Source organism: Odontesthes bonariensis, chromosome 18 (genome assembly GCF_027942865.1).
Source record: "Odontesthes bonariensis isolate fOdoBon6 chromosome 18, fOdoBon6.hap1, whole genome shotgun sequence".
NCBI lineage: Eukaryota > Metazoa > Chordata > Actinopteri > Atheriniformes > Atherinopsidae > Odontesthes > Odontesthes bonariensis.
This window is the reverse complement of record NC_134523.1, coordinates 274,713-287,546: the sequence shown is the minus strand read 5'-3', so window position 1 is coordinate 287,546 and position 12,834 is coordinate 274,713. Positions and strand designations below refer to the sequence as shown.

General features: G+C 42.5%; 2 protein-coding genes across 2 annotated transcripts; both read right to left on the bottom strand.

Moving 5' to 3' along the window:
- Positions 1-36: 36 nt before the first annotated feature.
- Positions 37-4,600, bottom strand: lsm10 (LSM10, U7 small nuclear RNA associated). The gene is made up of 2 exons (XM_075449917.1): positions 4,343-4,600; positions 37-509 (listed from the first exon to the last, which is right to left on the bottom strand). Exon 2 carries the CDS (start codon positions 499-501, stop codon positions 88-90), a length of 414 nt encoding a protein of 137 aa, XP_075306032.1. The 5' UTR covers positions 502-509; positions 4,343-4,600; the 3' UTR covers positions 37-87.
- Positions 4,601-6,431: 1,831 nt separating this feature from the next.
- On the bottom strand, positions 6,432-10,185 carry LOC142368198 (tripartite motif-containing protein 16-like). Its single transcript, XM_075450334.1, has 3 exons — positions 10,125-10,185; positions 9,078-9,343; positions 6,432-7,784 (listed from the first exon to the last, which is right to left on the bottom strand). Exon 3 carries the CDS (start codon positions 7,779-7,781, stop codon positions 6,432-6,434), a length of 1,350 nt encoding a protein of 449 aa, XP_075306449.1. The 5' UTR covers positions 7,782-7,784; positions 9,078-9,343; positions 10,125-10,185.
- Between the last annotated feature and the right edge of the window lie 2,649 nt (positions 10,186-12,834).

Below are 12,834 nucleotides of genomic sequence, written 5' to 3'. Positions count from 1 at the left end.
ACTGGTTCAAATATGAAAGTTCTGCAGATTATCAGGCTGAAAGCACAGCTGGAATATATTTCTGAACTCTTCTGTTTCTCCGGGTCATTACTTCCTCTTCTTGCAGAACTCTTTCCGGCCTCCGCCCTGACTGCCGAAGTTTCGCACTCGGTGGATGGCGGCCAGCTGGTTCCGGATGGTCTTCATCACGTCCACGTGGTCGGGGATGTGCACGTAGCGCACGTTTCTGCCGGTGATGAACATGTCCTGCAGCCGGCTCTGCTGCCCCCGCCGGCTGCGGTACAGCACCTCCTCCAGGCGGATGTTCATGAAGGCGTCCACGTTGACCACGCGGCCCCGCGCAGAGCTCTCGTTCCTCAGGTCCACGGTGGTCACCTCCCCCCGCAGACCCTGCAGCAGGACCACCATGCTGTTCTCCGCGATGGTCCGCTCCCGGATCGAGTTCACCACCTCGCGGGGCGCCTGGGCTGATGGCGAAGATGCCGCCGCCTCAGACTCCATGGGCTCGCCTGCAGGAAGGTGGAGAGTCAGCTTCCATTTCAATCCTCACTGACGAGGATTAGAATTATTATTATTTAATCAGGACAGCAGCAGCTAAACAGACACAAATATCTGATGAATGGAGAAAATAATACTAAAATAGCTGCGTTTCACTTGAGGTCGCTTCCGTATTTTCTAAGTGTTGGGCAGCTGGAGCTGGAGCCAGTGCTGTTTTCATCAACGATGACCAAATCATTTCGTTGACGCCACTTTTTTTCATGACGATAACGAGACGGTGACGAGATAAACATAGCTCTCTGATGACGAAAACATGACGAGACGTGTGTGAGTTTTCGTTGACGAGACGAGAATGGATGAAAATGTTAGTGGGTGATCTGTCAGACGTTTAAAATGCATGACATTTCTGCTTATTGTGTGTGTCAATTAAAACCTAAAAAGTATCTGCTGCGGCACCTTAAGGCTCGCCACAGGGATATTTTTTCAAAGGTAAGTTACAAATGCTGTTAACATAATCGATAAATTTCATAGTAGGCTAATAAATAGTACGTTTTCCACATACTCCTGGCGCAAATGGGCTGCTAACTTCAGGCTAAAGTTAGCTTTTGTTACGCTAACGTCAATTCATTATGTGTGTTACTTTAGCAGCATGTTTAGCCATGTTTACATTCAGTGAGGTGTGGTTTTCTCTTTGTGTGTACGTTCTGTCAGCACGTAACTTGATATGTTAAACAGGTCGAGTTACTGTTATACGTAGAATCTGCTAGCTTTAGCCTAAAAGCCACAAGCGACATTGTGCAGCCCTAACCAGGACCTGTGCGTTTAGTGCGCTTACAGTGAGGTTGGGACACACGCACAGTACAGAATGAAAAATCAGAAAGCTTAGTACAGGGTCAGTTAATAAGCTATGTATTTTTGTTCTGCTTGTTTGATGGTAAAGACCATTCTATTTTCTTAACACGGTAGACTATACTTATTTTTTCTTTTGACTAAAACTATCACATATAGAAGTGACTAAAATGTGACTAAAACTAATAAGCATTTTAGTCTAAAAGACTAAGACTAAGACTAAATCTAAGATGGTTGTCAAAAACAACACTGGCTGGAGCCCTTTGAAAACACTGTGTTTTGTCTGCCACTTTTTGCCCAAAATGCCTCAGTTTTGTGCCGTTTTTGGATGTAGCAATCGGTCTAACCGAGAGAAGGGAAAGGGTTACTATCGAGTACCTAAGGTAATCGCCCATAGAGGTGAGAAATGGAAAAAATCTCACAGAACAACGCCGTAAAAAGTGGATAGTTAACCTACGTTTACAGACTGGAGGAGCTCAATCTGCAAATGCTCGTGTCTGCGGTGACCACTTTTCAAAGGTATGTGCGGAATCTAACTGTTTAGTAGTAGTGCAGTAAAGTATTATGTTGTTAAAAGCCAATCAACAGTCATGTAATACGGGCTACATGATACATTTGGACATGAATAATGGGTGAAGGTGCGCTCCTTCCAGCAGTCATGTGACACGTCATGACATCACGGCGAAAATGGGTGTTGAAACGAGTCAGCTGTTCGATAGGAAACAATAACAAACATGGCAATGTGTAGTTCGGTTCCCGAGGGTCGTTTTTGGTGGACAAAAAGACAATTTTGGAATACTATATCTATCTATCTATATATATATATATATATATATATATATATATATATATATGTATATATATATATATACATATATATATATATATACACACTATAGTGTATGACTTCGGCGATTAATTTGTGCGCACGCCTGTGGAACACGGAAGCTGAGAGAGGTAGGTGCGCTGTTTTTGAAATCTCAAAATGTATCATGTCTGTGCTAGCTAATGGTATGGTTAGCCGCTGGGTTGAATTGTATTGCTACTGACACCACGGCCAATTCGGTAAAAAGTATTTTGATACACGTTAAGAGCCTCAGGAAAGGTTAAACGCTTGCCCGATAGAGCCCGCTGTCATGGAAATCAGCGCAATCGGACAACTTTGCGCAGCGGGCATGAACATTTCTCGCGGTTTTCCCTTTGGCAAACTTCCCTGGGTCTCCAACAGATGGGATATGTTTGTAAAATGGCCGGAATTCTCCTTTAAGTTCTGCTTTACTGCCCGGCCCTGCACTGCACACTGCATTTTCCATTGGGATAATGCACCACAAACACCAAAACACAATCATTCTGCAGACGTTTTACTCCCAGTTTACTGATCCATCCGCTGTGGTAATAGTTGTATGCCTCCAAACTTTTGTGGGCCTTCATCTGTTGCTTGGTGTAGTAAGACGTCTGGAGAACCAGGTATCTCGTCATGTCCACAGCCTCTATATTCGGCAAATCGTTCCGGTCTTGCGAAAATTCGGACATTTTCATTAAGTATGTGTCAGGCCCAATGTATTTCCCTACGAACGCCAAATACCTTTCCCTATGTGCCAGCTCCAAACCACTACAATGTTCACTCATCTCCATGTTCTCCATGTTGTTGCTATGCTGTAGTCCAGCTTCCTGCCCACCAACTGAAATTTGCGCGCTCCCGTGATGACGTAACTGAAACCCAGCTATTAAATGTAAATTGGTAATTTACCTCAGAAACACATGATAAATAACACAGATCATCAGCATCAACAAGGTCAGCTGATATCTTTCATGACAAAGTAAAATGTCTCACTTTCAACATTTCATAGGTTCTCTGTGTTCTGTTGTGGATAAAAAATATTTTTCATGTTTGCAAATCGTTGCATTATGTTTGTATTTACGTCTCGCAACATGACGCTCAGCCTGCATTTAGTTTTACTGCAACTTAACCTACAGCATGTTTTATTTGGTCTGACACAAAACGAGGAAAGAAATCCAGGGAAATTATTTGTTATCAACCTTCTTTTAATATTTGCTAAATTTCATATTCATTGTAACTAAATTTACACGCCAGCATCCAAACATTACTGTATTTAAAATACTCTTTTCATCCTATTTAGGATCTTTGGAAAATTGTATGAATTCGAAAGCCAGCAAAACAAGAAGATTATGTGAAGAATATAATTTAATTTCCATCATATACCTCGAGCTCTTTTATTTTACTTATATTTTTATTTTATATATGATTTCTTTCAATATTACCTCCTTTATTTCACATATTAACTCATTTATTTCACATTTTACCTGCTTTATTTCAATATTAAGAAGAATATAATTTAATTTAAATCAGCTTTTTTATTTTACTTATATTTTCATTTTATTTTTTCCCTTTTCACTTATTTTTTTTTATGGATCTCTAACTTAAAACGGTGAAATATATTTTATTTTTGTAAAAACTTTTTTGTCCTATTGTGATGTAATATTTTCCTGTGTATGTTAGAAAACAGAAGAAATAGAAATAGAAAAATACTTTATTTATCCCCCAATGGGGGAAATTTAAATTCGTCAAGTTGCTCAACATTTTTTTTTAAATATTTACAATGATTGTATTAACAACAATAATAATACTACTACTAACTAAATAATAATAAATGACTAAATGGCAAAATAAACAAATGAATAAAAATCAATCTATCAATTATGTTCAATATGCAATAAAAATCTTTTAAAAAAAATGTAAATAAATAAAAAAACTTAACCTATAGCTTTGTTGTCGGCAGGTTTCAAACAGAGCGTGTTTCCTCAGTTTTTAATACAAGTTCTGATCCAAAACAAAGCTAACCTAAAAGCAACAGAACCTGAAACCCAGCGGGGCGGCCCGGCTGCATTAGCACCGTTAGCTTCAGCTTCAGCTGCGGCCGGCTAACTCCAACAAATGTCTCAGAACCACCGCGGTGCCGTTCGGAACATTTACCTGAATCACTCCGACACGAGTTCCGTCCACAAAAGACCCAACAAGCCCCCTGCCGAAGGAGCGAGACCGTCGGAACACGCCAACAGCTTGTTTTTCCCGCATGTAGCCTGACGTAGCGTCAGCAGCGTGACGACGTCACACTCAGCGTTTTTACGTCTTTGTAAAAAACAAGAACAACATAACTTTATTGAATCAAAAACAGTTACAGTAGATACAAAATACTAAAAATACAGATATTAAAATGAAAGAATATAGATACTAATGCATTTACTTTCAATATTAAGACATCTTATTTTATATAATATAATATAATATAGTATAATATAATATAATATATTATATATCGTAACTCATATATAATATATTATATTATATTTTATATCGTAACTCATATCATGCAGCATTTGAAAAATTCCATTTAATTAAAGACTGACAGTAGACTGACTGCTCTCAGAGGAAATACTTTTTTTTATATTTGTTAGTCTGTTTATTATAGTTTATGTTTAAAGCAGTTTTACATTTAATTTAAAAATGTCAAATTTAATGTTTGGGCTGTTTTGAGTCATCCACACTAAAAAAAAAAAAAATGAACATGGGAGCACATTAAATAGAACAAAACAGTTCCATTTAGCTGTGCATATGACACCTGAAAGTATTCTAGCTGCACTCTTCACTTTTTAATGAATTAATGATTATTTTAATGGGTTTTTAATTTCTTTATTTTAATTTTAATTTCTTTTTAATTATTTTATTGCCTTCTTGTGATTTTATGTGTGAAGCACTTTGAATTGCCCTGTGTATGAATTGTGCTCTATAAATAAAATTGCCTTGCCACGTTCAAATCTTTACGGTTAAAAGTTTGAGCACAAAGAGGCTTTTGAAATACTTTATTTTATTCAAATTTTCTAGAAAATGTAGCTTGATAAGATCATTCCAGTAAAACCTGTTGATCATCATGTTGTTTGGGATCGATGGAAACCTCCAGCAGCATTTATTTCCTCAGAGCATCAGGACGACAGCGCCTCCTGCTGCTGGATACTAACAGATCATACACGAAATGCAGAAAGAAAAAGATATTTTCAGGAAAAAGCAGCAGATAAACAGCAGAGACATCACAGCAACCAGCTGTCAGCAACCAGCTGTCAGCAACCAGCTGTCAGCAACCAGCTGTCAGCAACCAGCTGTCAGCAACCAGCTGTCAGCAACCAGCTGTCAGCAACCAGCTGTCAGCAACCAGCTGTCAGCAACCAGCTGTCAGCAACCAGCTGTCAGCAACCAGCTGTCAGCAACCAGCTGTCAGCAACCAGCTGTCAGCAACCAGCTGACTAAACACATTTATTCCACTTTACACAAACTCTGCTGAGTCTCCAGAATAATCATAAATCCAGATCCCAGCACCGAGCGGCTGAGTGAATGTGGTCTGGACTCTGTGGAGGAGAGTCATGGTTCCAGAGACGCTGTAGAAGGACAGAATACCTGCTCTGTGATCCAGGTACACTCCCACTCTGGAGGCCCGAGGACCTGAGATGGAGGTTTCCATGCTGTTGTACATAAATATATACCTGTCTGAGGAACTGTCTGAGAAAGAGTATAATGCCCAAGATTTGTTATTATATCCAAATGCACATTCATCCCCACCTCCTGCTCTGCTGATGTTCTTGTATGCGACTGCTACACCAACTCCTCCTCTACCTCCCATCTCCACCTCCCAGTAACAACGTCCAGTCAGACTCTCTCTGCTCAGGACCTGAGACCACCATCCAGTGAATCTGTCTGGATGATCAGAATGTATGGGGGAAATTTTGTGTCAAAAAAATTAATATAAATATGAACGAATTTATAAATGTATATATAATTAATATAAATATAAAAATGTGACACACAAATAAATGTATATATGTATATAAATATACATACATTTGTAAATATGTTTTCAAGATTTTTTTTTATATTTTATTATTTATATTATTTTTTTGACACAAAATTTCCCCCATAAGAATAAGACTGAGGATGTTCCATTAATCTCACTTCTCTGTTCCTCTCTGACAGTAACAGCCATGTGTGTGCTGTGTTTGGATCCAGTGTGATTTCACCTGAATGTCTTAAGAATCCAGCTCTGCTCTCTGCTCGTGGGTTCTGCTTCTGGTTCAGGTTCTGGTTCTGGTCCTGGTTCAGGTTCAGGTTCTGGTTCAGGTTCTGGTTTTGGTTCTGGTTCTGTTTCTGGTTCTGGTTCTGGTTCTGGTTCTGGTTCAGGTCCTGGTTCTGGTCCTGGTTCTGGTCCTGGTTCTGGTTCTGGCTGTGACAGTAAAACATCCACTTCAGCGACTCTCAGTGAGATGTTGGCCCATTCCTCTCTCAGGATGTCCTGTAGTTTATCTCTGAGCTCTGACACAGCTGCTGTCACATCCTCAAAGTGCCTCAGAGGACGGATCTGGATGCTGGGTGAGTGTGTAGCCCCCCTGAGTGCTGCCACTGAGGGGCAGCTGTGCAGAAACTGGCTGTGATCCTCTGTGTGTGAGAGCTGCTGCAGCTCAGCATCTTTCCTCTTCAGCTCAGTGATCTCCTGCTCCAGCTTCTCCTGAAGCTCTTTGACTCGCCTCCCTTCGGCTTCCTGCTGGGATCTGATCTGCTGCTTCACATCAGAGCTTCTTTTCTGGAGGAGACGGATCAGCTGGCTGAAGATCTTCTGGCTGTGCTCCTCTGTTTTATCAGCAGAGCGATGGATGGCCTCCAGCTGCTGCTGAAGCAGCTTCACATCTTTCTCTGCGTCCTGGATTCTCTGCTGGATCTGCTGCCGACTCCCCTCCAGCTCTCTCTGCCTCTCAGTCCTTTCTGCTGCAGCTGACACTGTGTCGTGGCCTTTATGTTCCTCCACAGAGCAGAGATAACAGATGCACTTCTGATCGGTACGGCAGAACATCTTCATCACCTCATCGTGATCAGAGCAGATGTTCTCCTGGAGCTTCTTGGAGGGCTCCACCAGCTTGTGTTTCCTGAATGGAGCTGAATCATAATGAGGCTGAAGGTGTTCCTCACAGTAAGAGGCCAGGCAGAATAAACAGGACTTGGTGGCTTTCAGCTTCCTCCCAGAGCAGAAATCACAGGCCACATCTTCAGCTCCAGCATAGCAGTGATCAGCAGGAGCAGCACGGAGTCCAGTCTTCTTCAGCTGCTCCACTAAAGCTGCTAACATGGTGCTTTTCCCCAGGACAGGCCTCGGTATGAAGGTTTCCCTGCACTGAGGGCAGCTGTGGATCCCCTTCTGATCCTCTCCATCCCAGTGGGCTTTAACACAGCTCCTGCAGTAGCTGTGTCCACAGGGAATAGTCACCGGATCCTTCAGCAGATCCAGGCAGATCGAACAGGAGAAGCTTTCTCGGTCCAGCTGAACTCCTTTCTGCGCCATTTCTCCTCTCAGATCAGCACAGTAGCGGCTCATGGTCTGGAAAATAGGCGGGGCAGATGATCTGCGTTATCAAAATGCAAGCTTTTATGGAGCATACGCAATAGGCCAATAGTCTATGGAACCATGCGCAGGGGGGTGGGGGGTGCGCACTCGCATAAAAGTCTGCCATACAACAAACACAAAAGCCCCGTGAAAATGAGCAAAGAGAAAGTTTGTGAAAGGAATGAATACTGCCTTTGTTTCAATTAGAGGGAAACATGTCGCAAACCTAGCATGGCTAATTTCATGGCACAATGCAGATGCACCTTGCTGGACTCGTCTGCATACAGCACAATTTTACAATGACTAAGATATAGCTTTTAGGCATTTAGTTCCTCACCAGACCCCCAAGATCCTGCACACTGTAAACTGTAGAGTGGATGAGGTGATTTAAGCAGTCAGTGATGCACGCTCGCTGCACTGTTGCATCAAACCTGTGGAAGTTCTGCCTGTTCAGTGTGGCTTAAAGCAGGCCGACCCGTTAATGTTGCTTCCTGTTCTCTGTTAAACTGCACAGAACATGAAGAACCACCACCCCGTGTTGTCACTTTTCATAAAGCGTGTAGGAGCCATAATTATTTCCTTTATATTTTTTGTTTTCATTATGGTTATTGGTTCACTTTGATTTGTGTTTTTGTTTATTGGTTATCATTGGACATGGGTGTGACATTGGGCGTGTGTGGTGCGTAATTGGAAACCCTTAATTAGCCCTACCTGGCCCCTGTGCGCGAGTTCAGTTTGGCGTGGGGTGAGTACGGGGGAAGGCTATCCTTTTGTGTACCGCATCGCAATTCTCACATCGCACTGCTCCTTTGTCTCAACGTTTTTGCGCTATCTTGCAACTAGGAAAGGACTATTGGAGTCATATTGGATGATATGGAGAGCAATAAACGAAAGAAACCGGAATGAGTGTGTGTCTGCTTAGCCCACAGCAGCGCTGAACGAATTGGTGTTGGATTTAGCCGCAATAAAGCGTATCAGTGTTATATGCTCACCTTTTAAACTCGGGTCGTCCAAAGGGAAGAAGGATTATGTGACATTACTTTGATTAATGGGATTTGCACATTTAACAAAGAGAGGAAACTGAAGAGCATCCAGTATGTTGAATATACTAAACAACCGGAGGTGTGAAAATGAACAAAGATTTTCTGAATCGTGACATTTTTCACAGACATTTCATTTCTGCTGATGACGAAGGAAGCACAGAAACAATTTAAGAAACATCCGATGAACTTTTATTCAAAAGAATTTGAGAATAAGAAAGTTTGCACCCGTGGTCTGCTGACTGACCTGCCTGGATGCTTTTGTTGACAAGTTTAACAGCCTCTCTGGGTGGTGGATGTTCTGGCGATGGGGCCGAGACGGGTGGGCGGTCGGGCCCCGCCCTTGGGTGAGGATGAGGAGGGCTCAAAAAGGGTTCCAGCAACAGCCATCTTGGCTTTAGGGGTCCCAGTCATCATATCCTTGCCCTCCTCGGGTAGGGAGTTTGGGATATTGTTAATATTTGCGTGGGCCCGCCGCCCACCAGCCTCGGCCGCAACACCAGGAGGACCTGTCTGTGGTGATGGGGGAGAAAGAGGATTATTGTTGGAAAAAGTATGTAGCTGCAGTATGAGTATTATAGTACGATATCAAATGGTCCTGGAAATATAAAGATAGACCATTTCATTGCAATCACTCCTGAGACAACATACTAATCAACAAAAAGTACAAATTAACAAATGTATATTGTGTTGCGTAAATAAAGCTTTCTTGCCTGTTTATCCATAATGATGACTGACGTAATTCCAAACAATGCGATAATACCGTTAATTTACAGAAAGGCCCCTTTAGCGTCAAGTACACATTCCTAATATTTGAAACTGTCCATTTTGCAGCTCTTTGTCATATAAGACAAATCAACTATTGTTGTTACTGTTGAACCTGCAGTTTGGCCTTTGGGGAGCCCCGGTTAATTTCGTCAACAATGCGATTCATAACTGAAAGATTACTTCGTTGATAATCAGAGCAAAAAGTAAATGCTAACTGAATGCCAACAGGTTAATGTTAGCCAGGCTGGAGACATGGCCCCGTTCATTTACTAATTATCGTAGAATTGCAATGGGGTCGTTGCAAGGCAACCGTGCAGTTATCATCACTATCAGTGGACGAGCAATATTTTGTGAAGTGTTGTGAAGCGTTGGTTAGCTCACAAGCTAGCAAAGCGGTTAGCAGTTAGCTTCTAACATCGGAACATGCTAATTTAACTTTATCCCTGATTTCAGGGATAGGAATAAAGTTAAAGTGCACCGGAAAAAGGCATTTTTTTTTTCTTTGTCAAGATTGAAGTAGAATTACCTCTTGAGGCTCCATGTTGTTATCGATGACAGTCCGCAAAGGGGAGCGCGCTTCCTCCACGTCGTTACCAAGGACCGTTGCTAGGAAATGCAAGGAAGTGAGATTAATCTGACAATACAAAGCACACCCCCTTAATGACCCTGTGTTCAAACGTTGGTACTGTTTTTGTTTCATCAAAAGGCCCTGGGAGTGTTACATGCTTTGGCAGTTTGACAGACATCCCCCGCTGATGTTAACATCTAGCAACACATTTTAGTTGAGAACTTACCTTTTTGCATCACTGCAGTGCGGACTCCCCGTCTGTCCTGCTGCCATATCACCTTCACCCATTTCTTAAGTTTCTCATTGTGGTTTTGGAAAATCTGAAATGTTATTTCAGACCATTGTTCTGAAGTTGGGATGTTACGATGAAGATTGTTGGCAATAAAATGATCCATTACGGCGTCTCTTCCTCCTGCCTGTGTCCAGAGGTCTTTATTTTTTTGTTTCTGGCCTCGTCGAAAACGCCCCATCGTCACTAGCAATGCAACTGTTCTCTCTCTCTCTTTCGGGTTTTATATTGGTGGTTGGCAAACAACTTATAGTAGTGTTAAAATTGGCTTTGTTCTTAGACACTAAGGCTATGTACACACGTAGCCGGGTATTTTTAAAACCGAATTACATTACACTTTACTGACGCTTTTTATCCAAAGCGACTTACATCTATTTAGATACAGGGTATTGGTTACAGGCCCTGGAGCAATGTGGGGTTAGGTGCCTTGCTCAAGGGCACTTCAGCCATGAATAGAGGTGTAGGGCGAGGTAATGGCGGGACTTCAACTTGCAACCCTCTGATCTTAAGTCCGCCTCCCTAACCACTAGGCCACGGCTGCCGAATGTTTCCCCCCCTCCGTTTATAAAATAATTTGTATCCACATTACCTCGTTTTCGAAAAAAACACCATCCACACATAACCGAACATCTGCGTTTTCACCTGTCTTGACAACCCAAATGCATTTGCTGTTTTGCGCAAAAAAAAAAAAGGAGTACGACTTGGGCGTCTAAAATCAAGGCAATAAACAGCGCCTGCACAATGATAACCACCACAGTTCTCAGGGCATCCATGCTTCTTCAGTAAACAAAGGCCGCACTTTAGACTTTAAAGCAGATTTGTTGTTATTTTGGCGCATATTGTGACGTTCGAAAACGCAAAACTCCGGTTATCTCTGTCTACACGCAGCTGCATTAACGGAGTTTTCAAAAATCTTCACTTTGCCCGGAGTTTTTAGAAACATTCGTTTACGGTGCGTTTTTATGCGTTTTCATGTGGATGACAGGTCCAAACGTAGAAAAATATATTCGTTTTAGCAGATACCCGGCTACGTGTGGACGGGGCCTCAGCCTCAGTACTTTTCCATATGACCTAAAGTGATCCGGGAGTAGAAAGACAAAACAATTAGGAAAGCCTGGGAAAGCAAGGGCAGATTCACACACACACATTATTTGGATTACTCAGAGACATTATTTGGGTTAGTACGCATATCCAATCAAATTTGATCAACAAGGGATCCACCGTGTGAAACTACGAGATATATATACAAATAGGAGGGTTTCACTTGACGTCACTTCCGTATTTTTCTACCCAGGTGGTGGGCAACCTGAGCTGGCTCCCATTGAAAACACTGTTTTGTCTGCCACCTTTTGCCCAAAGTGCCTCAGTTTTGTGCCGTTTTTGGATGTAGCCATCAGTCTAACCGAGAGAAGGGAAAGGGTTACTATCGGGTACCTAAGGTCAGGGGCGTCGCACCCGTGGGGGATGGGGGTGTTTTGACACCCCCACTTTTACAGCAAGATGATTTCATCCCCCCCACATTTTCCAAAGGTAAACCCGTTTGCCCACCCTCGTAGTGCACCAACATACAAAAAGGAGCGCACTTCAGCTCCCTTACGCTGCACGAAAAGGCATTGGTCAAACTGAACGGACATTCACCCAATCACAGACTGTTGTCCGCGACACAGCCCGGGAAATTTGATATTACGTCAGAGACGAACAGCCGGAGCTAGTGATGGGAAGCTCGCATAGGCGTCGATTACGGGGGGACGGTGGGGACATGTCCCCCCCACTATTTATCATTTGAATTTTGTCCCCACGACTTTTAAAAATGTGCTCTGATGCGACCGAAAAAAAATCCCCACATTCTCAACCGAAATCGTCGAGTGTAAATCATGCGATAGGCGCGCACGAACATGTGAAAACCCCAATTTGGTATTTAGTCGTTTGATTTGCCGACTGTGAGCCACTGTGGAAACATGAAGTTGTAAAATGACAGCGGAGTCGGTGCATTCCAATGACGTCACACCAGAGGTCCGTTTCACGAAGCAGGTTTAGCGAAAACTCTGAGTTTATTAACCCTGAAATGAGAGAAACTTTTACTCAAGAAACCTGGAGTTTCTCTCTGTCTCCGCCCTCTTTCAGCCATTTGATTTCCTCATTCATTCAGTCAGCAGAGTGAGTTCTTCTGCTTCTAGAAGTCCTTTAGGTACAGTAGGAGGCGACTTTTTTCACCAACATGTCCTTCTGACAACGATCCCGTGGATGAAGGAGCAGCATTATTGCGCAGAGAAATAAATATTCATCAGGAGATGGTTATCAGACCGCGCATAGATTTTTGCATTTACAGACAATTATCTTTTTGAGCGGCACCATCAGAATGTGTTGGGACAAAAGAAA

Coding starts and splice junctions, on each gene's coding strand:
- lsm10 (XM_075449917.1), bottom strand. CDS start 501: ATGGAGTCTGAGGCGGCGGCATCTTCGCCATCAGCCCAGGCGCCCCGC.
- LOC142368198 (XM_075450334.1), bottom strand. CDS start 7,781: ATGAGCCGCTACTGTGCTGATCTGAGAGGAGAAATGGCGCAGAAAGGA.